The sequence below is a fragment of the Parus major genome, chromosome 2, assembly GCF_001522545.3.
Source record: "Parus major isolate Abel chromosome 2, Parus_major1.1, whole genome shotgun sequence".
NCBI lineage: Eukaryota > Metazoa > Chordata > Aves > Passeriformes > Paridae > Parus > Parus major.
Genome location: NC_031769.1, coordinates 108,911,552 through 108,938,751, shown reverse-complemented (window position 1 = coordinate 108,938,751; position 27,200 = coordinate 108,911,552). Strand labels below are relative to the sequence as shown.

The 27,200-nt window shown below is 38.6% G+C and overlaps 1 protein-coding gene across 2 annotated transcripts in view; it reads left to right on the top strand.

The window, feature by feature from the left end:
• Positions 1 to 27,200, top strand: part of NOL4 (nucleolar protein 4) — a 192,201-nt gene that overhangs the window by 33,753 nt on the left and 131,248 nt on the right. For both annotated transcript variants that reach the window (XM_015620223.2, XM_015620221.2), the window contains exons 2-5: positions 1,406 to 1,555; positions 11,959 to 12,070; positions 12,581 to 12,693; positions 17,189 to 17,321. In XM_015620223.2, the coding sequence (XP_015475709.1) occupies positions 1,406 to 1,555; positions 11,959 to 12,070; positions 12,581 to 12,693; positions 17,189 to 17,321 (508 nt within the window). The remainder of the gene's footprint in view (positions 1 to 1,405; positions 1,556 to 11,958; positions 12,071 to 12,580; positions 12,694 to 17,188; positions 17,322 to 27,200) is intronic.

Genomic DNA, 27,200 nt, shown 5'->3' with positions numbered 1-27,200 from the left:
TAAGAACATGTCATAGTTCCTCTATGTCACCCTGGGGGGTTCTTTGGAGCTGTTGGGATTATTTGGGTTCTTTCTTTGAAATATATGAAAAATTGAAGTGGGCTGGAATAAAAATAGGGGGAGTGAGAAAAATGAATCATGTTTGTCCACATACAGCAAACTTAGTGGAGTGGGTTGGCAAGAAGTTAGGATCAGGGGAAGGAAGTGGGAGTGTCATACATAATAACTACCTTTTAATTTCTCATCTTTGTCTTTATTTGGTCACTGCAGCCATAATTGCATGTGTTTTGCCATAGAAGTGCCCATGTAAGTCAGTTGTTTTGTGGCATGAATTAAACGAGCAGTAATGGTATTATAAAGTATACTCAGTTTGGAACACTGTTATTGCTTAAAATGCACAATGAATGTTAGGTTATACTGCTGCCTCCAAAGATCTAAATATGAATACAGTGTTGTAGTACAAGTGAATTGGCCATTCTTATTTTATTCTTCATATACTGGTGTTGTGTTGCAAACTGCAGCCTGCTTGATAGATGTCTGTTCTGGAAAAACAAATGTCCCAGTTCCTGCTCCTTCATTAGAATTGAGTCCATAGGCAGCTGTAAAACAAACAAAACCTCATGTGGATGGTTCTGTTAAAAAGGCAGGAGCTGAACCACATTGGTTAATTTCAGAGACGTTGGGGGCTGCTTCTTTTCAGAAGTCTTTAGCTGCCGTGGCATTATCACTTTTGAAAATCAGATGCTAGGTGTTCTCACTTGTCCAGTTCTTCCCACTGGACATCTGTGTGCAAAAGTAGAAAATATTTAAAACATCCCTTCCTTTTTCTCATATTGTAGTATGTCTTCATATAGTATGTCTTCAAGCAATTTTCACAGGGGCAAATTGTTTATAACAACTTCTTTTGTATTCATACTTACAGTCATCTCTTTGAATTAAAACCTTTTATTAAACACCTTTATGAAATGTTAGGCACATATTTGCTGGGAAGAGAATGAGAAAATAAAAGGGCTGTTACATCCTTACTAACAACCACATATTGCATGTTTGTGCCATGTGTTTGGGACTGCTCCTGCCTTTGAATTGTGTTTGTGCATTTGGAGAAAGAAGCACAGATACTTTTTGTTTTGTTTTTTTTAAATACTGGAGTGAAAGATCACTTCCTATCAAGAGGCCAAATGCCCTGGTTTGGAAAAATGGGATGCTTGCAAGGGTCTATGTGACCCTTCTGATCATACAGCTTTCCTACAATACTTTGTCTGTTATTTGCAGGATGGGTGATCTTCTGATATTAATGGGTCTTTAACTTCCTTCTAAAAAAGGACAATGTGTCTCATGATTATCATAATTTATCTATTCATCTTGTCTCCCTTACTTTTTCTGTTCTCTTTCTTTTCCTTTTCAGGATGGAGTAGGTGTAGATGAGAAGCTGTCTCTACGGCGGGTGGCCGTCGTAGAAGATTTCTTTGACATTATCTATTCCATGCATGTTGAAACTGGGCCCAATGGAGAACAAATCAGAAAACATGCTGGACAGAAGAGAACATATAAAGCAGTAAGTAAAAAAAACCAAACAGGTAAAAATGAACATGCATCTCTGAAAATGTGAGTTATTTGGGTTTAATCACGTGGCATGAGATTCGTGGGCATTTTTTTTTTTCCAACAAAATTAGTACTGACACTCTCACTCTCAAATTGATTTCAGAGGTCTTTCATTAGTGCATGAAACATGTTGTTTAGAAATCACATTTGCTGTGTAATAAGGGCCACATCCACTGACTTCACTAGAGATTCTCTCACTGGTACAAGAGGAGAATTTGCTATTTCTATAATGGTTTCACAATTTTTATAATAGCTCTGTATTAATTAATTGCTATTAAATGGACGAAGTGTTAAAGAAGACTTAGAAGGTATTGCCACAACTTGGCTAAATGGATTGCTGTATTTTAGCATATAAATGAAGGTGCCTTATAGTTTATTGCCGCAGACTAAGTAATACCTAATGGTTTAATGGTATAGAAACTTGTAAATGTCCTAAATTCAATGGGCTGGAAAACCACTAGGTACAATAAAGAAAGTGGTGAGAGGGCACCTTCCATACCTGCATAAACTGGCTGAGTAGAGAGAAAATATTATTTCTAAAATTTTAATTGCATCAGTACAGTCTTAAAATAGCTATAAATAACTTTTGTGATTAGTGACACAAATATAACCCTTTACTGCCTTATGGAGATATAATGAAACATTTGCTGCACTTTCCCAAGATGCTTAAAATGCATGGTGTTGGCTGAATTTGGGTGACCAACTCTCCATGTGTGGGGCTGTGGTTGTGCCAGGCACTCTCAGATGTTGATCCTGACCCCCCTGCCAGCTGCTGCCAGTTGCTGAAGCACCAGGGGCTGCCCCAGGGGGCAGAGCAGGGGTGCCCAGCCAGGGCCCATCACACTCCCCTGGCCAGACTGCAGGGCATCCAAGGCATCTCTCCCCCAGGTCCCAGTAGGATGGAGCTGTGCAGGGAGCTGTGGACAGGACCCTGAGGTAACCTATCACCCTGAACACAGTTCGTCATCTTAAAAACAGCCTGCAGTTGTGTGAGCTGTTTTTCATCAGAGGTCACCAGAACATGGGGAAGCTCCAGGTTTCTGATTCAATTTTAAGAAACAGCTGTTTTTCCATTACTGTTTTTTTCACCAATATAGCAATCTTTTCTCTGTATCTGTGAATCCCTGCACAGATATTTTATTTATAGGCTATTTCACATGGTTTGTTGTGGGATAAGCTCTTGGCAAAATTTCTCATAATTTGTTCCCAGAGGTATTGACCTTAAGACAGTCATATGAAGACATCTTTCATCTGTGTGTGCTTTTGTAAGGCTTGGAGTGTTATTTCAGGGTGAACTAATGCAAACTTTCTACATTAATTTTTATCTGGCACCTCAGCCATTTTGATACTTTGTCTTCTCTTTCAGAAAGCATTAGAAAAGTGATATTTTCCATTGACCTTTTTCTTTTAATTTTGTTTTACCTCAATAGGCTGCTCAGAGGTATAGGTCACAAATGTCTTAGAAAAATATACAGCTATAAGGAATGTTGCCAGCTATAAATACAGTACTTCAAGTTACCATCCCACAAATGTGTGCCAAGTATAATATTTACTACTGTAAGAATCCCATGATTTCGGGTCAGATAAGAAATTTGTTTATTGTGAATAGCTTGAAAGACTAGTGTATCTTCAGTGAGAAGAACTACACCGTAGTTTCATCTATTGTCAACTTTTATTGCAATTGAGACATGAGCCTGTTGCATCGTTAAGGATGCCCAAATGTAAGTCTTTGTCATTATCAGTCTGCAATATTTGTGTATGCATTTAATTGTATATTAATTTATCAAGGGCATTGAGTTGTCTTTCCCCATGACAGGATTCAGATATATAATTTTGAAAGACTTCCATATATTAAAAAAATGTAAAAAAGACTCCAGAAGAAACAAATTTCAATTCTTGTCCTCTATTCTGATGTAAAGGTTAAATCAGGTTAAGTAAACAGGCATCAAACTCTACCAGACCATCTGGGGAAGTGCATGCTCCTTTACTGGACCTGTCCATGAAAATGCCTTTAGTAAAATTAAGAGCTGTAGTGTCAGTCTGTTCCAGGAAGCCACGCAGTATCTGCCTCCTCTGTGGCACTGTAAGGAGGAAAAGGGTAATATCTCAGGTAACTGTCTCCCAAAACATTATACTCTAAAAGCTTTATAAATCAAACTGAAGTACTTTGGCGGGGTTTAATTTCATTAAGTGAATCTGGAACAAGATTAATTTAGTCTTGTTTCTTTATTCACATGTCAGAAGTGAATCATCCCTGAGATCTCTGCATGTATTTATCATGCATAAGTATTCACCAAATGGTTTGAGTGAAGAACTTTTATAGGAGATGTGGTTCACAAACTGTATGCTACAATTGCTATTTGTAATTCACCCCTGGCATATGGTCACATTGCTTCTGTTCTCTCACTGGATAACCAAAACCTTTTTACAGAGAAATTATGGGGAGAAAACACCACAATTTTGGCACAAAATTCCTGAACAAGTTTGTAAATACTGTCATGGATTTTCAGTACCTACGTATTTCAGAAAAAATAATGGCACAGCCTTTGAAAATTGCAACATATTGATTTTAAGTAATTAATTTTCTTATATCTGTGTGAGTCTCATTTTCAATAGTGAACTTGCTCCACTCAAAGTTTTGAATACGCTCAAGAATGATTGGAAGGGTAATTAAATTGTCAAAGGTGACTTAATTAACTACTGTTTGTGTTTACATAGAGTAACAAATTTGGTATAGCTAGAGCCTTTTTAATTTTTGATAGAGTCACCCTGGGTGCTAGAGTGCTAAAATACATCAGAATGTCTCTCTAAAAATGTATTCAGAACACTTGAAAAACTCAGGGAATCTGCACTGCCTTGTTTATATTAACTGTGTGGAAATGCATGATATTTTTACAACTGATTGATTTATGTGGAACTTCCTACACTGGCGCTGTACAGGAAGATAAATAGGATGTGGTACTTGAGACCTCTTAAAGAGCAGAGTACTGGAAAGAGCCTTTCTATTTTAATTGGGGCAGCAATTTACCAAGCTCAAACTTTCGGATTTTTGGCACAAACCCTCTAGATAAATTAGGAAAGCATCTGTCCTTCAATATTTAGGTTTAGAATAAGGTCCCATTCTCTCTGCACACTAAAAGACCAGAAGGGAATTGTATAAACTCTCTGTATATGATGTGGGAGAGTAACCTTGAAAATATGCAGAACAGGAGGAGTGTCCTGTTTAACTGTCAGGTTTTGTGTTCATTTGGGGTGCCTGACTTGTATACAAGGTACTATTGGTGTGCCACATTCCTTGCCAGCATAACTGTAGGTAGATATATACCAGAAAATAACCCAGATGTGGCTTACATATGTAAAATTAAACCAAGAACTTTAAATCATATCCAAAGTATGCCAGACTGAAGGAATAATTAACATGGTGCTTTAAGTCTCAGGTATTTTCCCAGATCTCAGGGAAGTTTACAAGTAGGGAAAACATTGAAGGTCTTGATCTGGGAGATAATTCCCTCACAAAGACAGGATATGTGACACAAGGCCTGGCCAGGCTGGTGGCTCAGCAGGGGCACAGGTGACTAGGAAGATGCGGAAGGTGAAAAGAGCATGTTCCTCAGGGGAAGGGAACGTAGTAATGCCCAAAGAGGTCCATGCTTGTCCTGCATTCCTCTGGATCCTCTGCTGGGCCTCACAGGAGGTGGAGTGAAATGCTGATGCAGGCAATGTTGTCAGGAGAAAGTACTGGGATCTTGCATGGGTATCTGTGCCAGCAGTTGCTGCCACACCTCAGTGTCTAAGAGGAACTGCTTTGCTTTGGGGTAGTACTTTTCACTCTGTGTTCTCAGAGAGTTATTTTTGTATAGGCATCCCACTCTGAAAGGAGAACTGTGGCATCAAACTGGGGATGGGGACGCAGGGGAGAGAAGTGTTCAGGGAAAGAACCCATCTGGTAGATTTGGGAAAGGCATGCAATAAGTACATAGCAGGCTTTCCGTGTCTTTGTAGAACTACATTTCTTGATTTAAACTATTCATCTGTGTCTACAACTTAAATACAAGTGCTGAGGGGTATATCAGAAGTGGGAGTAACTGGGAAAAGTTGTGGCTACAGTAGCAGCATGATGCAACAGGTTCAAGCTGTCAGGACAGCTCTGTGATTCAGTGCAAACCAGGAAAAAAAAAGCCTTATTACACTTTTCAAGAAGTGCAAATGGTCTGTGATGAGGCTGGCGACCTAAAACATCTGCGTTACCTCTCACGCCCAGCCTGTAGGTACTGTCTACCCAGATGAAGTGATGAAGCCCTTTATTTCAGAATAGATTTGATTTTCCTTACTTAGTTTTAATATCCTTAAAAAAGGTGTTAGATTTTCATTCATTTAAACAATTGAGGAGGTGCCTCATCTTTCTATGTTATATCTGGATAGATTTTCCCACAACTAAGTGCATCATCTAGCTGAGAGCTGTGTGTAAGTCTCATAGCTACCTTAAGCACCTTTAATTCTATGTACATATTCTACTTGAATATTTTAACTATGAAGGATGATCTAATATCTCCCTGTTGAGCCTGTGAGTCTCTGTGTAAAACCTTGAAACATAACAGCAGTGAACTTGAATTGTGAGTGAGGGTTGTCATGTCTGAGCAGGTGAAATGGGTTGGTTAATAAGACTCCCAACCCATGAATGAAAAAAGAGCTACTGAGCTGATGAGCTGGAAGAAACAAACTTATAGAACATGGGGGAGGTACTAATGTGTCAAGGGAAAGTAGTTTGAGATAAGACTCTCATCAGATAGGTAGTACATAAATGTCTAACATCTGAGGCATTAACAGGAGTCTTTTAGATGTGGGGCAGTATCTGGGGTTTTGTGCCTCATCCAGCTGTTTCAGTGTTTAATGTTTCTTGATTTTGGACCAAGATTTTGAGTAGCTTCCCATCTCTCCCTGTCAGCCTAATAAGAGCCTTTCTGAGACTGAGAAACAAGGGGTTACTCTTTTCCCCTCCCAAAACAGGAATGTGCTTCTGAGTCCCCTGTGAATATCACAATGAGTGTGTTTTCCTCAGGGAAATTTTTTGACAGGTTGCACTGTGAGATAACATCATCTCCTTCCTGATCAAGCAGCGCTAAAGTAGGTCTGGGGCTTGGCTGGTTTCTGTACAGGACAGACCTTGTCCTTGGGGAAGTGGAAGAACTTGAGCTTTGTGCAAGGCCTTAGCATGCTTAAGTTCTTGCATCCACACCATTCTTGTGTGCATGGCAAAACAGCCAAGCCCTGTGCACTTTTACTCTATGATCTTGTTCTTGCTTCTTTGCAAAGGGTGACTGTTCAGTGTCCTGGCAATTGTCCCACTAGCAGGTGTTTCCCATCGCTTCCCTCACAGAAAGCAGCTTCTGCTGCATGGGGAGGGAAGGGAAGGGAGCTGTGAAGTGCAAGTTTAGCACATGAGGGAACAGCATTTCCCACAGTGTAGCGAGGTAGTGAGCTCTTGATAAAACTCCCAGCAGTGATAATCTGATTTCCTATGTCAGCCTCTATTTTGACCTCTTGCTGAGGAAAGGAGAGGGCTTCCCTTGGCTGGCTCATCCTCCTGTCATCAAGAAACCAATTTCTGCCACCTGGTTTGATGGCTGTGGGCCCAGGACAGATTACCATCTTCACTCTATCCCTAGCTTTCTCTCTCTTTCCCTCCTCTTGGAGTCTTCTTTTGATCACCTTTTCCCCTCTTTACCCTCCTTAATTAAAAAAAAATAAAAACTCACGCAAAATCTCCATTCTGACACATTGTATCTTCCAGACTACACATACATCCCCCATGTTAATTCTTTAGAGGTTAATAGGTTCACTTGCAAAATTTCACTCCCTCTCCTCACACTTGTCTTTCCTACTCTGCCATATGTGTCCTAAAATCTGCCTTTCAGTTTAGGACTTGTTAATTTTCCAAGCAAAAATTTAGCTCTGAAAGCTACATCATCACAACAGCCTGGACTTAAATCATCTATGGGAGAGCATAAAGGAAACTTTGCTTGCTTTCTCTGCCTGTAGTGATGCAGTAGGACTGCAGTAGGCTTCTCACAGACAATTAGGACAATCATTGCTTAGCTCCAACGTAAATCAGATTACATGCTCAGGTAGAGGATTACTTGCCTGTACTAGTTGTGCTCTTCATGGGATCCGATAAACAAGCCTAGACAGGCTTTCATTGCTGGGTCATGTTTTTGATGTAGTCATATATGTCAAAATATACCAAAGACTTTTTGTTAATGGTGAAGATCATAAAAACTTTGAAGCCACTCAGGTCAACTCATTTTCCTCTCAATTCAGAGTTAAAACCAAATATATGTAGATGTGCATGGGCTGTATTGTTAGGAAATGCTTGCTCCATCTCCTGTAATTTCTGAGGCTGAAACAAAACCTCTGTAATTTTTGCAGTTTTTGGTTAATGCTCAGGAAGTTCTGTTTCATCTCCATATATCTTTACAATGTAAAAAAGCATATGGCTATAATAGCTATACCTAGAACATAATGCCTAAACACAAAACCGCTAGAATCTGCTGGCTTTCTTATTTCTCCATGGATACATCCATGAATACATCTAGTTATGAGATAACACTTCTCTACTAGCAGCAGAAGATATACTAATGTGCAATAAAAACACTAAGAGTAAGGAATCCCATAAGGATATTTCTAGAGCTTATATGTTTGAGAAAAATACACTAATATTTTTTTTTTTTAAAAATCAATCCAAGTAATTTTATCAGTATGGTAAGTCAGCAATCATTGGTCTTTGATTGGAATGGGCATGTGCATGAGAAGTTTCCTGTAAGTCATGCCAAAAAAATGCCAGTCTGATTTATCAGAATATGGATGTAAATAATGCAATATCTCCCACTTCTTTTTTCTGGCTTATTTTTTTCTTAAAATGTAGAAGCATGTGCATCTTTTAATTTATTTTTTTTAATGGATTTCCAATAATCAAATATTCTTTTTTATAACACATCACTGAAAAAGATGGTCTGGCTATATTTTTTATTAACTAATAGCCTTGAGAAGAGCGTTAGGAACTGGGCTACTGAAGGCAGTGAAAGGATACAGCATCAGCAAGGACCGAGTCATTACTTCCTTCTTTTGGATAGAATAAAGGAGAGAAACAATTTTTCCTGATGAAATCAGACCACTCAGGTATTTTTGTATAATTACTTAGAAGGTGTCACAGACCTCCCAGTTGTGCTCTGAAACACTTGCATGCAAGCCAGCTCCATGAATTACATCAGTCCAGTCTCGTGCACAGCCTGGTAAACTATACTGAGAGCTGAAATATAGGATTTTATGTTCAGCCTTGTGCTAATTTGGTTGAGCATTTCTCAGCTACAGCTGGTTCAGAGCTTGGCCAGAACAAGCAAGTGGCTATCTGCATCTTGTGAAGGAGAAATGAAAGGCAAAAAAAGGGTCTGCACTGCTGGGGGGCGGGGGGAGGCAATTCATAAGCTTTCTGGCAGTGCAAGCTGGAGAGACCTTTTCTATATATTCAGGCAGCAAGAATAAGGAATGTTGTGGGTTATGCTCCTTATGTATCTCTTTTAATGTGATTCCTCTTGCTTTATGCCAATTTATACAGGCTGAAGTCTAGGAATGTCAGTGATTGATTCAAATTATAAAATAAACAGGGGAGGAAGTTGGTGAAATCTGGAGTTATTTAGGGAAGGGCATCCTTAAAACTGTGTTGCAGTGGGAGGTTGGAGACACGAGCATCTGCTCTGTGGACAAATTTAGTCATAAAACCCGGTTCCCTTATAGTCAGTGGAGCATACCTATCAAATCTGGGCCTTAGCTTGCTTTCTCTCCATGGAGGAATTTCATCTTGTTTGAGCAGAACTGGAATTTTGACAGAAATGCTTGATTAGAATAAATGGAGCATTCCTATCAAATGCAGGGGACTAATGAATCCATTGGTAAGCTCCATTAATTTCAATACAGTGCTAAACATGTTAAATGTTATAAGAGAGAGGTTGCTGTGTATGTGCACTTTCCAATTTTTTCAATGCTAAATTCTAGCTGATTTTAGGTTCTTTTTTTAGTTTCCATAAAGCATGAATATAATCAGTGTTTTCATGTTTAGAAAGGTAAATAAGCATCTGTTCTGTGGGTATAAAAAACAGGAAAAAATAATCTAAAAATATATTTTCAGTAGGACCTCCCATTCAAAAGTGGCTTAATTTAGTGCCTTAATTTTCAGAAAAGTTGTTTCAGGCCCAGGAAAAAACCTTTGCCAATTTTCATCACAGAACAATGTTTGCTTTTATGCTAATTCTCTTCTCCCTCCCCAATAAGATTTCTGTTTTATAGGAAAACAACAATAAACAGCCTAAAAACCAATGTTAAAAACATGATGGTATATTTTGCATTCCCATTTTATAATGCATCATTTCTGTTTATTGACGTGATACACATCACATCAACAAACACTAATTTAAACTCCACCTGTTTTCAAAAATACTGCCACTGATAAATTTGGTCCATGGAGTTTTAGGAAATGTAAGATTCAAGACAGGTTAAGTAGGTGACAAGCCAAGAGGAAGAGTGTAAGAAAGTTAAAACTGACCATTCCTCCTCTTCTTAGCACTCTTGTGAGGGGCAGAAGTGGTTTGGACAATATGTAATCCCATTTACATCAGTTAAATAGTGATCTTGTCCTTTCTGTAGCCACACTTTCATATACACCATCTCCATTCTTCTTCAATTCCTACTGAGACTTGCATCTCAGCATAGTGCTTGAGAGGAAATCAAGTCCTGCTGTAGGTTTTACAGTAGGGGAGTACAAGCAGATTAACAACTCACCCTCTTAATTTCTCTTGCTGGGACTTGGTCTTTCTTTAGGGATTATCTCCCTAGTAAGATAGCCACAATAGCTGGGAAAAAAGGGGCTAGAGATTCATTACAACACTTGCACTGTTCAGTGTATATACATCAACATATGTAAGGAAGCACAGAAAAGCCATGGATATACCTTTTATTGGATTGAAAAATTCCAAGTTTGAATGTTTTCATCAAACTCCACCCATCTGATAAAGCTGCTCCACTGTACCGGTGTGTAACAGTTTCTGCTGATGTCTGGTTTGAATGTCCCAAGGCACCACTGTTATTGTCCCTGGTTATACACTATAAAGAGTTTTTCTCTACAGATTTTTATCTACCTTTCAGGCAGTGGTGGGCTACAATTAGATGTTTCTTGCCCTCATAACCTATATGAAAGAAATCTATCTCCCTCAACCTCTCCTTGAAAGTTTCCTTTAGGTTCCAGCTACTATGATGGCCAGGCACAGAGCCATCTCCTGCTTCATAGCAGCCTTCTTGAAGTGTGTGGGGGAGCTGTGAACTGTGAGGGGAAACCTGGGCACATTATTCCAGCTGCTTTCTTACCAGCACTGAGTAGAGAGATAATTTTTCTTGATCTGCTGTCTATGCACTTAAAGCAGCCAGTAGGAGATGTTTGTCTGTGATCAGAGAGTATGCTGTTGGCTCATTTTCAGCTTGGCACCAACTTCCAGGTCCTTTTCAGCAAGGCAAAATGTCTTTAAAGACAGATGCATCCTTTAGGGTGGGGAGAATGCAATCTTTAAAACCAGTAACAATTGCTTCCTCCTCTCCCTTTCAAAAGAGAAAAAAAATCCCTCTGGCGCCTGCTTGTGAGTATGTGGTTAGGAACAATGATTTTGTTGAACCGAGAAAAAACTAAAATCAGTTGTTTCAAGATATTGCCAGGTAAAGCAGAGTCCCTAAAATCAACTGGTTCACAAATTCTTTATTAGTAAAAATAGTGTAGGTTCTCCTAAGTACAAAACCACAAGCTTTAGAAGAATATTTTCACAATACATTGAAGTACAAAGTTAAAATAGTAAGGCAACCTTCATTGCTGCTAATACATCAAGTCCTGTATCTGTTTATGTGTTGTTACAACAGAAAACAAATAGAACACATAGGAAATGTGCTTTCTTTTTTTTGGTATTGGCTATTAAAAAAAGGTCTCTCTTCAACTTTTTTGATACCATTCCACAGTGGGATAGCTGTTATGTATGAATCTTTTTGCTGGAAGGAATTTGAAATTAATTGTAAACAGGAAACAACCCCCCTTTTGATAAAGTGGAATTTTGTTCAGTACCAGCTGTTAGTAGCCATTAGATGATAAGTAGGCAGATTGGAGAGATGTTTCTTGAAATCCTACATAATATGCTGAACATGCTTTCATTGTACTACCTGGCATTAAAAGATAATGTGCCTTATTTGGAAATATGATGATCAGGTCTATTAAATCATGCTCAATCAGCTTACATAATAACACCTATATTTTGTTATTAATTTCAGATTTCAGAGACCTATGCCTTCCTACCGAGAGAAGCGGTGACACGATTTCTAATGAGCTGCTCAGAGTGCCAGAAAAGAATGCATTTAAACCCAGATGGAGCAGATCATAAAGGTAGTTTTAGTGTCAAACAGTGGGATGTAAAGTAATTTTATTTCTAATACCCATTTATACTTTCTAAGCTTAAGTGAGGGTTCATATAAATTTGGTAGACTGTAACAGTTCAGTAAGTCAGATCATCTCATTTACTTAAGCTGGAAGGTAGTGAATCTTCTGCTTTCACTTAAGGATGGAGTGTAATGCCATCTACACCCTCAATAGAAAGATGATTTTATCTGGAGGAAATAATTTATTTTGCTATGGAAATGTTTGTATGGTAGATTAAGTATAGGGAACAGATAGGGTATATGGGCTGTAGTCATTTAGGGTAGAAGAACTCATCAATTTTCAGGGTTTGATCTTGGTTTTCCTTTTTCTTTGGGAGACTTCCATTGTACAGCCTACAAGCGTTTGGCAATGCAAAAGTTAGAGTTAAATGTCCTAACTGTTTGACTTTGGCTGCAGAGTACGCTGACATAGTCTCCACAATTAACATATAATGCATAATAACTTTTTCTTTTGCAGATAATGGAAAACCTCCAACTTTGGTGACCAGTATGATTGATTACAACATGCCCATTACTATGGCTTATATGAAACACATGAAGCTACAGCTACTAAACTCACAGCAAGATGAGGTAAAACCTGAAATCTTTTAAGTTTGTTTTTCTGTTCTCCTACGTTCTTTTGTCTTTGAGGTCACTAGGAAGCTGAAGTGAAGATGATTGTTGATCCCATCTTTATAATTTTGTTGCTAAAACAGTCAGTCTGAAGCCAAGGCAGGGTTGTTTTCAAGCAATCATATTGAGAGAAACTATCATGAGTTATGGCTCTCCTGTGATTGGGGGTAGTGAGCTGTACTTTGAATTGCCTGAAGGTGCTCTTTCACTGGACCAGTGGAAAGGGTGGTGTGAGCAGTGTGCTCACTTCAAACTTAGTTCTGTGCCCAGCAGTGACTTCCATTGGATGCTTTTAGAAGCCAATACCATCAACAAACAACTAAAATGACTGCCATGGTGTTCTCAAGGCTAGCAACCACGATGCAACACATTTTCCTACAGTGATGAAAGTCCTGGCAACATCTGTTGAAAACTTCAAGGCAAAAAGCTTAATAATAAGAGTGGGAGTTGCTTTTTAAATTTTGAATAAAAAGGCAGAAAAAAGAAGGAGGAAAAGTAGACTGAGAATCAAACACCTTCATAGACAATTTGGCTTGAATTTTATTTATTTCTTCTCAAAGACTGTTTGCTTTCTCTGATTTATTCAGTTTTCCCAGATCTCAAGAAATGCTTCATCAATTGACAGGCATATACCGAATTATTTGTAGTAACCTCATTTTACTAGAAGTTTGTTCATTTACCATTTAAGCTGCCAAATAGAAGCTCAACTATGTGCCAGACAAAAAGCAGTTCTTCATTCTTTGTCTTCCTGTCCAGCTACTGGATATTTTTTAATACTTTTTTTAATAAAGACAGCCTTCAAAAACAACCTTAGCAGCTGGATTATGTCAAGACCCTGACTGACTTCTTACTTGTACAGAGTCAGCCAGATTTTTTTTCCCAATAAGTAGATATGGGCTGCTGGTAGAGATTTCATGAATTGTTCAACAGTCCCTGGAATGGGGATTTCACCACTCTTCTAGAAATATCAGGATCCTTGTTTCAGTTTGGCCTTTTTTTTTTAATTGCAGAGGGTGTAGGGAGAGATCCCCAACTCAAAGTTCTTAATGCATAAATACAGCCTGGTAATCTTTTCTTTCTATTGAGTCTCTTGATTATTTGAGGGATCTGGAAGTAGAGTGTAAAGTAACAGGAGAGAAGAGGCTTTATTCTGCAGTAGCCTTAAGAATTAAAGGACTCCTTGATTTCTACATCTTTTCCCTTTGAAAATTACTACTTCTACAGTAGGGTCAAGCACTCATGCTGGATCAGGACTCCATTCCACAGAGCTTCTGTAGCCTGAATGTTTTGGTGTAGCCTTTTTGGTCTGATGACTAAAATCTTTGTTAAACCAGTTTTTCATCTGACAAGCCAGTGGTAATGATATGGAGGCAGCAGGACTTAACTTTGCTTGGTGCTTCCCTGCCCAGCTCAGTTTTGCAGCTCTTTTATTACATGTTTTGTATATGAGATGTCTGCAGCAGTGGGTTTATGAAAGTGATTTCTTATATGTTTTAGTAATAATAACTTTTTTAGGGTAGACTGGGCATAAGGAAAGTTCTCAAGACAATCCTTATGTCTTTTCTCAAAGCACAGTTTTGCCAAGGTTTTCTTTTTCCCCCTTGCTGTAGGTTTGTTGCCCTGAGACCAAAATGACAGTGAAAATGTTGTAGTACAAAGTAGCAAGACATCTGGTTCAAACTATTTCATGCACTTAAAACACAGGCTCGGATTTGTAGGAAAGATGTAATCAATTGTATCTGTAGTCTTGTGTGGAATTGAGACAGGAGTAAACTTGAATCCCACTGCTAGCTAGCACAATGAATTCTGAGAGAGAATTTCTGAATTCTCTCCAATTCCATATTTTTTATCTGAAACCATTGATGAGAGGGAAACAGGCTTCATCTAAAATGAGAACTCACCACTGTGTGGGAATTTAGAGCTGTACTGCAGAGGTTCTTAGTTTTTGCTCCCATGTCCATGTGTCCATGCAGATTCAGAAAGAGGTTTACACAGTTTGGGAAGTGAAGTGGAGGTATTCTGCAGTGCTGTGGGCAAACAGAGGCTGCCTGTGTGTGTTGTTTTATAACTATGCAAGTGGCTCCCTTCCTGTGAGCCCATCAATTGCCTAACTTCAGAACTGAAATACATAAGCTGATGCTTGCTAGTTCCTGCAGGATTCAATGAGAAATATCCCTGCTTTTTAACAGAGACACAGCAATCCAGAAGGTTTGGGGGAGTTTGTTTTCTTGTCTTGCTCTTTGAACAAGCAGAGTGCATTTTCTCTAAACCTCAGACCCATCTGGCAAGTGCCCCGGCCCTGTCTGTCTGGGGCAGGAGGCTGGTGGGCACCAGGGTTCACCTGTGAGGGCAGTGTTTGGGTGTTTGCTGCTGCTGTAACTGGGGTGCTCCTGCCTTATGTAAGGCAGGACAGACAGGTGCCTGTTAGAGAAGCCATCACTCTTCCATTTGTTTTTTTACAAAACCTGAGAACAAGATGTTTTTTTCCCTGTTTGTTTGTCATTGTCCTGCTGTGGCAGCGCAGAACAGCATCACCTTGTGTGCTGTCCCACTCTTGCTCCTGACTGGCATTTGAAGTACTTCATCCTAATTTAACATGAGTCATTACTGCAGGGAACTCGCTTTCTGAAAACAAGAGAAATGTCCATGCAAGCTGGAAACATTGCTGAGACCCAGTGGAGGAACTGATTAAAATGTCTAACACTCAGAAGGAAGCAAGCAGCTATATTGATACCTGTAGTATCCACTTCACAACAAGTACACAGTAAATTATATTCTAGAGATTGCTATTTTTCTAGGTCAGTTCTGGTGAACAACCCAGAAAAATAGTCAGAATCCTGTCTTGTCCTGTTTTAATAAAAAAATGTACAAAACAATGAATTGGAAAAATATTTCAGACATTTTCAGGATGTACAAAACCATTTACCATATTTTCCTTTAAATTCTTTCAAGTACTTTTCCTCTTAACAGGATTAGCCATCTCAGAAAAGTTGTTACTGAAAATATATTGCCTTATGTTTGTACATTGCCTTATCCATTTCCAGAGCAAGATTTGTGGATACTTAATTTCTAATCCATGAGTGGATGTGTGAACTTCAATGGGACTGAAGCAACTGAAGTCAAATATGTCTGAATATTTTCTGGACTACATCTAAAACTGTTTTCTTTCATAAATGGGGATAATGATCAGGATTTTTACTTTTTGCCCTTTTATCATCCCTGTTAAATGCTCTGTAACTGGACTTGATGGATAAATCATATTAATGATATAGAATACAGAATAAATTTGCAGTGATTCTCTTGTGATTGTATTACTTTTATTTACCTCTGACTGTCATGACCATGCTCAGAACTTTTAAAGACTTTCTCCTTTTCATGGATGCTTCTTTTAACATGGTGTAAGTGTGACATCTTGTCAAGGGAATTTGATCATGGATCCTTACTAGGTCAGGTTGCCATTTGGAAATATCTGCCTGTGAGTCTTCGTGGTTTATCCCCAGCCAGCAACTAAGAACCATGCAGTGGCTTGCTTACTCCTCTACCCACTCTGGTGGGATGGGGGAGAAAATCAGAAAAAAGTAAAAAGCCAGGGCCTGAGATGAGAAAAGTTTAATAATTTAAACAAAGTAAAATATACTACTACTACTGCTACTGCTACTGCTACTACTGATATTACTAATTGTAATGAAATGAGAGACAGAGAAGGAGGAATAAAACCCAAGAAAGAGATGTGATGCCAAATGAAATTCCTTACCACTCACTGAATGACGCCCAGCCACTCTTCCTGTGGCTCCTTCCAGTTTATATATGGGGAATAATGCTCTGCAGTATGGAATATCCCTGTGGGCAGGGCAGGTCAGCTGTCCTGGCTGTTCTCCCTCCTGGCTTCTTGTGCACCTGCTCACTGGCAGAACATGGGAAACTGGAAAGTCCTTGATTTAGAGTAAGCACTGCTTAGCAACAACCAAAATACCAGTGTGTTATTACTATTATTCCCATACTAAATCCAAGCACAGCACTATACCACCTACTAAGAAGAAAATTAACTATCCCAGCCAAAACCAGGACAGTGGTCATTCACAGGGTTACTGACTTCCATGTGGGAAACCTAAAGGATTCAGGCAGGGAATATAGGGATGTCTCCTCAGCCAATTTGAATAACAAGGGCTCGGTATGGGGTCTCTACTTACCAATTCTTTTCTGGAATATACTATGGAACTATTATGTAGTATCTTCATAGTTGAACAAATTACATTTGTCAGATTATCATACCACATAAACCCTGTATTTTCATTCCTCTTCTTGATGTGCTCCTTTTTTTCTCATATACAAAAATATTTAGCATGATTACACTCCACGCTGGGTGTGAGTGAAACAAATGGGAAGAGAATGAGCTGCACATATAATGTGAACAGTGTACCATGTTTTCTGACATGTCTCTTTTAATTTGCAGGATGAAAGTTCTATAGAAAGTGATGAGTTTGATATGAGTGACTCAACTAGAATGTCAGCTGTGAACTCTGACCTCAGCTCAAATCTGGAGGAGAGAATGCAAAGTCCTCAGAACCTCCAGGGCCAGCAGGATGGTAAGGTTCTCATTTTGTACAGAGAATGTGGCATTGCCTTGTCTTTTTTCCCATTCTGTGCTTTTATTTAGAATTTGCTTTTCTTCATAGTGTTTCATTATGTAATTTGAAATACATGTTCCCTATATCTCAGCATGAAAAAGAAATTAGGGTTTTATTTTGCAGGTTAATTTATTTGTTGCTTATGCAACAGGTGAGTGCTTAGATCACTATATGTTAAGTAGTATTGTCTTACTGTTTCTATATATATATATATCTGTAGTGTGACCATGCACAGGCATAAAAGGAAATGAAACTCAAACCTTTCTGAAGCAACCCAGAAAGCTGAGAATGTTGTTTTCACAAGGAGGGAGTGTCACCAAAGCTGGATAATTGGGAGATAGGAACAGGAATGTGATATTCAGAAGAAAGGATGAAAACAAATTCCTATGGAGAAATAGAGGTAAAAGACAAGAAAATAGTGAGCGGCATTGAACATTTGAATGTTAACTGTTTCTTGTTTACAACACCAAACTACTTTTTGGTCAGAGATAAAACTGACTTATTTTGCATTGAAGGTGCATGATTGTGTTTGATTTCAGCCCTTGTTATATAGCAAGCTAAATGAGTCTGGTTTGGAATGAACTTTCTTCTGGATTACGGAGCTCACAAATAGCCTGTCTACTACAGACTGTGACAGTGGCTCATGAGCGACACAGGAATGCACAACACCCAAAGTGCAGGTGTATTCTACTGCTCTTAGAAACAACATACTGGAATTCTGTACTTGCTACTTGGGAATTTCCTGATCATGTGTGCCAAATTGGAAATGCTTTTTATATTTTTCTTGGCCACTAAATAAATGGGATTTGATAGCTAACCTGGATGCTTTGCACTTGATGCATCATGGTCATTTGCTAGCTGGTAAGACATTTAGGTGAGAATGGGTGTGGTGTATGGTGGCTGATAGGACCTGGTTATGGGTTGCATCTAAAGCTGGGTTGCTTTTCAAACAAAGGAAGGAGTAGGATATCTGTGATAATTTGATAGGCCAAATTCCAACCACAACTGCCTTTTGTCTGAGTGCCCTCAAGCTATCACAATTTTTTTTTTAAACTTTCAACTTTCAAACCTTCTATATATGTTCACTAAAGGAGCAATTCTGATGCACATGGTGCAAGAAAATGTAGTTCAGTTTTCTGCTGAAGTTTGACTTTTCACAGGGATAATACATTATAACAATACTGCTAATTTAGAGGTTTCAGGGATCCTTAGGAAGGTGCCATTTTTTAATGTATCTGGCTTTCACTGCAATATTATGCTGTAGAAGTTTCACATATATAATTTCTTAATAATAATTGCATGCATGCATATGTCTGAAATAAAAATTATAGCTCAGTACAATAACCTGTGAAGAAATGCCTGTCATACACATCTTAACACCTGCTGCAACCAGACTCATGCCACATCTAATCATATTAGAACCTAAGTATGAATGATGAAATGCTGCAAATGTGTCACTTGCTATTTGAAATGTATGGGAAATAAATCTACTGTGGTCTTTGAACTTCAGACAATGTGATCTTACAGTATGGCTTTAAATCTCTCAGCTTTCCTTCCTTTCCTCCCAGATGGTACTTGCTTACCTTCCTAAGGCAATCCTATTTTTTGCTGCTAAAGTCTTCTGGCTAAAGCATCTGCTGATAGAGAGGTTTGAAATAGCATCTCTGTTCCTGCTTCATTGTTTTCCTTTCCTAGTTGTTGTCAGGTAGCAAACCTAAGTGTGGCTAGTTATAGCAGCAGTGCTGTTTCTGTTGTCAGAGAAGGGGCTGAAGGAGGAGCAGAAAGACATGAGAGAAGTGGGGGGAAGAAGAATGAGAGGAGAGGGCAGGAAAAAAAAAAAAACTGGAAGAAAATAATCAATATAAGAGGTAGACGAAGGGAAGCTGGAACAGGAAGGGGGAAAAATAAAAAAGGAATGTAAATTAATATAGCAGTACAATCTCTTTCGCTGTCACAAGGCTGCATTATAAAATTTTGCAAATTTAATCCTTAATTATAGTGCATGTACACCAAAATCATCACCAAAGCATGAATCTGTGTCAAAAGTGATTCTTGCTCCCTTCCCTCAAACATTCTGTATGTCTGTGAAAGTTTATGTCAGCCACCACATTCAGCCTATAGATAAAGACACTTGGCATTTGCCTCATCTGAGACGTGTTTGCTGCATCCTGGCAGGTGGAAACTTGCTGTTGCATAAGGTTGCCTGTGCACATGCAGTTGGAAATGGGGTCTGGGGGGGAATGGGACAGCACTGGTCTTCTGCTGCCCCAGGCATGCTTTCTTTGGGAAGATAATTTGCTAAAGGGAATCATTAGGAAAACTACTGCCAGGAGTGGATTAAGGACAGCTCCATTGTACCTAAGGGTGATGTGTTTAATCACTTTACTTACCTGGTTTTCCATGTGAGGTAGCATAAGAGTATTTTGGGACATCCCCTGTTTTGTTTTTTTTTCTATGGATTTGAACTGATTTGGTACTAGTATGTAAACAGTCTGTGTACCCTAGAGGAATATAATGGTGAACTGGGCCATGCTACTGAGGATGGAGGCTCCTCTTCCAGTTCAGTTTATCAGAGCATCAGAATTTTGACACTGTGTAAAGAAATAAGATGCTTTCATAGCCTCACCCCTTGGGGCTGTACTTGCATCCTATTTAGACAGGCATTTTTCTTTGGGAGTCCATTACAGAGCTCATGTTAGAAAATTTGACCTGAGGTTTCCTAATGTCTTCCAGCCCAATACTGTGTCCTGTTCCTTAGATTGCTTGAAACTAAATAGAATAAAGGCAAGTATGAGAGCAAGTCACAGTGCCAGCTGAAAGCAATAGACTTCTTCACCTAGAAATGCCATGGTAAGTGAGAAAAATGCTGAGGAGGAAGGGCACAGAGACAGAAGGTGCATAATTGCTCAGAGTAGATAGTTGCTGGTACTGCATAAAAGTCCTGGGCTCTGCAAGTGGACTGAGGCTTTATAATACTTGTACTAAGCTTATTAGGTGGAAAGGGTACAGGGAATTTAGGAAGTAGTGAAAAGTGTGGAGAGTTAGTGAATCGTATCTATGGCACTGAACTTGCTGCAGTACTACTAAGGACAGTTCCCACTTTAAATTAGCCCTTGTACACTTTTAAATAAGGGGGTCTTGAGTCACACCTGCTGGTGAATGGCTGAAAATAGTACCCTGGGCACCTGCAGGGCTGCTGCAAGATGGGGCAGGAGCTGGAAAAGGGCTGCTGCTCTTCCCTGGGGAGATAGAAAAGGAAAGGAGCTCTAATTTACAATTGGTTCAGTCCCCAGCTGGGAATGGGGTATGGCTCTCTGCTTACCAGTGCCTCAGAGGTGCTTTCTCTAGCAGCCAGCTGGATAATAGAGCTGCAAATTGCTCATGTGTTCTGTTCTCTTTTGCTTGCCTCTTGCTTGCCCCTGTTTTTTTGCTTCCCTAGACATGGCACAGTTCTGTGTCCTAAGCTGGTTCTTAGGAGTGAGCACTGTGTGTAACTCATGTGCAGGCAAAGCTCCCACTAGAGAGGTATCTTTAATTCTCCTTTATCTTAATAACGCTCCTGGGGCTCTGATGTTGCTGGATCAAACTCTTTTGCCCATCTCAGACCAGAGACAGCAGGGAAGATTTGTGAACTGAAGTGGAAATAAAGGAGGTTTTTTGTTTTTTAAGTTAGAGGTTCCTGTTAAAAAAAAAAAAAAAAAAGATTTTTGTAGTGAAAACTTACCTCTAGGTAGGTTTTCAAAGGAGCAGAAATAGCTTCTACCCTGAGTGAAAACAGGACTTTTGTTGCCCTTGCCTGTTAGCTGGAGCCCTGTGCAGAACAGCTGGGTGTGATTCTCTCCTCACTGTGGTAGTTCATTAGTTGCCAAGGCATGAGATATGTAGGGGGATGCTCTGATTAGTGAATGTTAAGAACATGTACAACCCTATAAGTGAGGAGAATTCAGTATAAATTTGGCACTGCATTTTTTCTTGTTTGTTTATTTTTTACTATCAAGTGACCTGTCAAGTAGAAGTCAGGAATGAGACTTTTTGACTGTAACTCAGTGAAAGATGCAGGACTGATTTATTTTCAGTATATCTCACTGTACTGAGGTATAGCAGAACATATCAGAGATTAGATTGGATTTGGGTGAGGGACTGTATTCTCTTTAATCTAGTTTTTAGAAAATTGTAGTTATATGTTTATACATACATATTTATACACAACTGCCTCTCACAGGCACTGTGTGGAGACATATAGGAGCTTATAGGAGCTAACCATGACAAAATATGTCAAAAATGAATCTTTAATGGGGGTTATGCTGTCATTTTAGATGTAGAGATTAATAGGTTTTTTCTGTTTTTTTTTCCCCCAATTTATAGAAAGTTGAGTAATAGTATTGTAATGCAATCGAGGATTATGTCTTCAGTTAGTTTGTGATCACTTGGATGGTGTCAGTTCTCTTTCCTTGGCATGTTCAAATTGCCAAATTTTACACAATATAGATGTAGGAAACCTGGCTGTTAACATTAACTGTTCCTTTCACTCATTTGTGTTGGTGACAGATACAAGTATTGGAGTCAGCCATCTAAATACCTGTTTTCTGCATCAAAGCTATAATCTCTACACAATGGCTTCATCTGAAATAAGTAACATTAGCTGATTAAGTTGTCAAAACTGACTGTCTGTGCAGGAGTGCAGACTTGCTGTTGATTTTTCTCTCTGAACAAAGTCCAAGCCAAGAGTTTAATCCATCTTCACATTCCGAACTTCTTGTACTGTTGTACTTCTTTCTGCTGTTGTCTTTATTCCACTAAAACCTGGACTCCCTGTCTTGAAACACTGACTTTTCTTTCTTCTCAAAGCAATTTAAGTTCAAGATATATGAGTCCAAGCACCAACTGCAGGCCACAGTGAGGACAGATTGGTGTAAGAGAATAATGGAGTAAATTGTCTCTGCTGTTGACAATGTATTGGCCCTGCTCTTGATCTTGAGTAAAGTGAGTGGTAGTGAAGCCAACATGAGAGCAGATGACTCCCAGCATTAAATCCATGGCAACCTTTTTGCAGGTAATTAAGAGTTTTCAGTGGAAATGTTATTTTTCATTAATTTATAAAATCAATTTACATCAAGAGTTATTGTGCTTTTAATTTTTGTTCAAGCACTGAAAGGTTTTACAAATGTCCTTGTTCTGTATGAGGTCTAAGTCCACTTGACTTCAGTAAAGGTTCACTAAAGGCTAGCCAAACTGTTTGCAGAGTTTAGGTATCTTTTACTAAAAACCTTTACTTCTTTAGACTTCAAAACAAAGCACCTGACATTTCTGTGGTATATGGGATAGGCTGAAGTTACCACATGAAGTCATAAAGCCTTAATAAAAATATTAAAAATAAAATTAAAAATAGTCTGCCAGTTTTCCTTGATGCCACCTCATATACTTTTAGAGAGCCTTTTCATTTTAAGGAACTTTAGTGACTTGACTGGTTTTATTTGCAATCTGTAGATCCATATCAACAAAGCTAAGTGCTATTAAAGTTGTTTATAATGTTTATACAAGACATTGGGCATGCAAATTAATAAGCATTTTACTTATGAGAAAAAGGTAATTTTTGCTTAATAAGGAGGGTTTGGGCTGATTAAGGATGTCGACTTATAAAGAGGATAGGAAAAAACATTGCAATTTTTTTTTCTTTGGTGAAATAGCAGACCATTTGAAATTACATTTGTTCTAGGACCAGATGATCTGACAATTTTGTGATATATTCAGGCTTTCCAGTTTTGTTCAAGCCACTGAAATTTGCAGCATTTTGTGAAATAATCTCACTTCCTATCACTCAGAGTGAAATGATAAATACTAGTTTTCTGAAAGTGAAAATCTAAGATACCTACCTGTCTTGGGGCAGTAGAAAAGGGGCACAGATGTGACATGCAGAAGCAAAGGTTTCTGTCTCTACAGATGTTGATCTGCCATCTTTTGCAATCACCAGCTTTCTTACTGATTACAGCAAAAGACAGTGCAGTCACACATATAAGTTTCTGAGTAAGTCTATGGGCTGCACTGAAGTGTGTCACAAATGTCAAAATCACAGAGGTTTCCTTAGACAGGGAGTTAGTTATAATATGTTGCTCTGTCTGAGAAAATCAGTATCATCTTCACCTAAGCAAAGTCAAAGTGTACCTGAGAAGCTGGCATGTGATGCTATTTTGCTTCAGTGGAGCTACACCTGGAGCGATTTAGCTCATCAGATTTGGTTTGATGGATTATTATATGCATAAACCAATGCACTGTAGTTGGAAGGTGTCCCTGCTTGTGTAAGGGGTGGTGCAACTAGATGATCTTTAAGGTCCCTTCCACCCAAAACATTCTATGATTCTGTGATTTAAGAAAGACGAGGAAAATGGTGAAACATGACCAGAAAGTCAGAGAGCTTTGGAAATATAATTTCAGTGATGTTTTAATGGCTTATTTAGAAATGATACCCTATCAGTGCAAAAGGCACTACGAGTGACACTAGTGACACTTGAGCAGTGCTACAATATCACTGACAGTGAATTTTACTGAGCCTGGGCAAGAGCTTGAAATGTTGCTGCAGCTGCATTAGAAACTTTCAGCCCTTAACATCGTTAAGGAGAACTGGGTGGAAATTTCAGCAAATCAAGTATTTTAATGGACTGGCTGCTGACAAGGCAGCTGCTGGGTGCATTGTCATCAGAATACTGAGCTGGTACATGAGGCACTTCTATTGTATGAGAGATGAAAATCTTCCTTTGACTCTATACACAATTCAAATTTGTTCAGAATTAATCATCAACGTTTCTCAATGGAGAGCACTCCTTCCTTCCTCCTGGATCTACCTAATCATACAAGGTCTCAAACTGGAATTTGGACATGAGCACCCATCTCACTGAAGCATAGCAAATGGATTGCTTTTATAACTGACTCTTTTACTATGTAGAGTTTCTGTATCTACATTTGCTAGTTGCAAGCATCTTGTGAGGTGGTTTTAGTGAAAATCTTCCTCCTGCTCCGTGTTACATCTATGTATCTTATTCCATTTCATAATAACTTGTGGGATTTTTTTTTGACATGTCTCTGTTTGTTTCTTATCTTATACTATAATTTGCTTTATAAGAGATAATAAGAGACTGAAATATCATTAAACATGAATTATGCATTGAGCAGACTCTGCTAGAGTCTGAGTGGTCTGTTGCAACCAGAGAACAATCTCGTTTCCTGCACCACCCTCCCAGCTGCACAACTGTCACTTTCTATTACGCTTGCCTTGAACAATTGAGTGTGGCTTGTAATGACAATAATTGCCTCAAAATTGTTTGTCATGTTTGCCTTGTTAGCAACAAACTACTAACTGTTGGTTACAATCAGGTTCTCAGCTATTACTCCATAATTACATCAGGGAATACAGCAGCCAATAATAGCTGAGAAATTAGAATTATCTTTTCACAAGTAATGCTAAAATGCTTGCAGACCATTCACTCTATTCACAGCCGCTCATTTTTACATCAGCAATCTAGTGGTAAGTGAAGCCTGCCCCTATGTAAAAGGCTAGCTGCAGACCTGTATCCTTTTGCATCTTCAGAACAGTTGTGTTCATGTTGTACATGTAACAATAGGTATTTCACTTCGGCAATATTACTACCCATCAAGCTATCTCTTCCTCATGCACGTACTGAAGGCAGTCTGCTTTTGATTTTGGTGTGCAAATCTTTGTAACTAAGCTTAGCAGGATTTCTGAAAGTGTTGTTTGGTTTGGGTCAATATCCTTTGTTTTTTTCTCCTATCTTAGCATATCTCAGGCTGTTCCCTCCTATTTCTCTTTAGCATCAAATAAAAGGAGGGGCATTCTGCTACAGAGATTTAGTTTTGCTTTCCAGTAAAGGCACTTTATCCATTTTATCCTTTCATATGTACCAATTGACTTTAGCAGAGGCTATGTGCATGGATTTCTTGATTTAATTTGTTTACTTCCTTATCGTAGAAGCAGAGGTTTTTTTTTTCACAATTACTGTTAAAATGCATGCTAGGTATTGACTCCCATTTCTTTTTCCTATTACATATACAATAGAATAATATAATAGACCGCTTTTTTCAGGAAAAGGAATGTAAAAGAATGTGCTTTAAAGAAATTTAGTTTAGCCATTGATTCTTCACTGTGTTGTATTTTAATTAAGGAAGCTGTTAATTAATTTTTTTCTGAACAGAAAATTCCCTGGAGACATTGGGCTGTCTTGTGAAAGATATTTTTAATGGATATTTCTTTGAAGCATTTATTGTTCGATAAAATATTTGTAGTGCTGAATGTTTAAAATTAGTATTTTTTAAAACCAAATGCAAATAGTTCTATTACAAGAAAAAATGAGTATTTTTTCAGGAGTATAGTGTTTTGTAACATTAAAATACATAGGAAGTGTTATATATTTTCCTAAAATTTGTGAAGAGGTGTTTTCTAGTAATTGGTTTACAGTTTCTAGATAATCACCATATTTCTTGTCCTTCTCTGGCGCTTATTAAGAGCAGGACAGAAGAAAGGGTGGAATCATCCTGAAAGTTTTGGGGCAGAGCTGAACTCCAAGTATTCCTGAACACTAATAGCCTTATTCATGAGAAAGATAGTAGAGTTTGTTTGTAGGCTGACTGGAGACAGAAAGATACAAGAACTATTAAATTTAGCATCAACACAGATTAGAATACAGCTTGACTCATTTTACAAGTTTTTTAGCACTTGGTGACTGGTTAGCAGCCTGCTGGGAGGTGTGTGAGGCTCAGGCAGTCTCTCCACTGCTTCATGCCAGGTGGACACTGAACATTTCTGACCACTGCAGGAGTAGCCTTCCAGACTGACAAGACAGACTGACAGACTTCAGTAACTACTCAGACCCACTCTGGGAAAAGATGTGGAGCACACTATTTAATTACTTTTGTAGGCTCTGCTATGTGTGATGCTGAGAAACCAGCCCAGAACCTCAGTTGTAAATGTTGGCATTACTAATAGAATAAATGAAGACAAAAGCTAAATTTATGTAATATACAACTTTCAGACTTAAGTGCACAGAACTGAAGAGAAATTGATGCCTTAAGTCAGCTCCAAGAAACTTTGCTCCACTTTCATCAGGACACTGAATGTGGATTTCCAGCAGAAAGATTGCCTTGAGAACAGTCTCTACTGCAGAGGTTCCTACTTATGGGGATAGTTCCATCTGTGTGTTTAAAGTCTTCTCTCAACGCTTCAGTTTAGCTTCAGTGTTTTACAAGCTTCCTTTCTTGTGACATAAATCAAGGAGTCAGTTTAATGCATCTCTGGAGGACTAGTGACTGCTTCTACTGAACTTCTTGCTGTTCTGATATCCCGTGTACTTTACTTGGTAGAGTTCCCTAAGTAGAAGGCAGAGTGGTCCTTGTTAATAACCATCCAAGATCCCTGCTACAAACTGTTAAACTTTTGTAAAATCAGTAATTCCTTCTGACTGGAAGGCGGAGTTCAAACCTTGATGCTTAGCTTTTTGTACTCTGAAATTTGAATTTTGATTAAGCATAAACATTGGCAAGGAGATTCGAACAAGACCATAAACCAGGAAAAAAACATGTGATTCACTAGCAGCTTTTAAATAAGGCAATAATAACAGATACTTTGGGGCAATAATGTATTAGAAAATTTTATTTTTTGCTTTAAGAAACTATAATAAAACCATTATATCAACAGACTAATCTTAGGAGCGATAATTGCTATTACTAGTTTCATAGGAAAAGAAATTAGGAGATGCAAACTGGGAATAGTTTTTTTTCCTCTGCTAAAACAAAACAGAGAGATGACATTTCAGTTACACAAAGTTACTG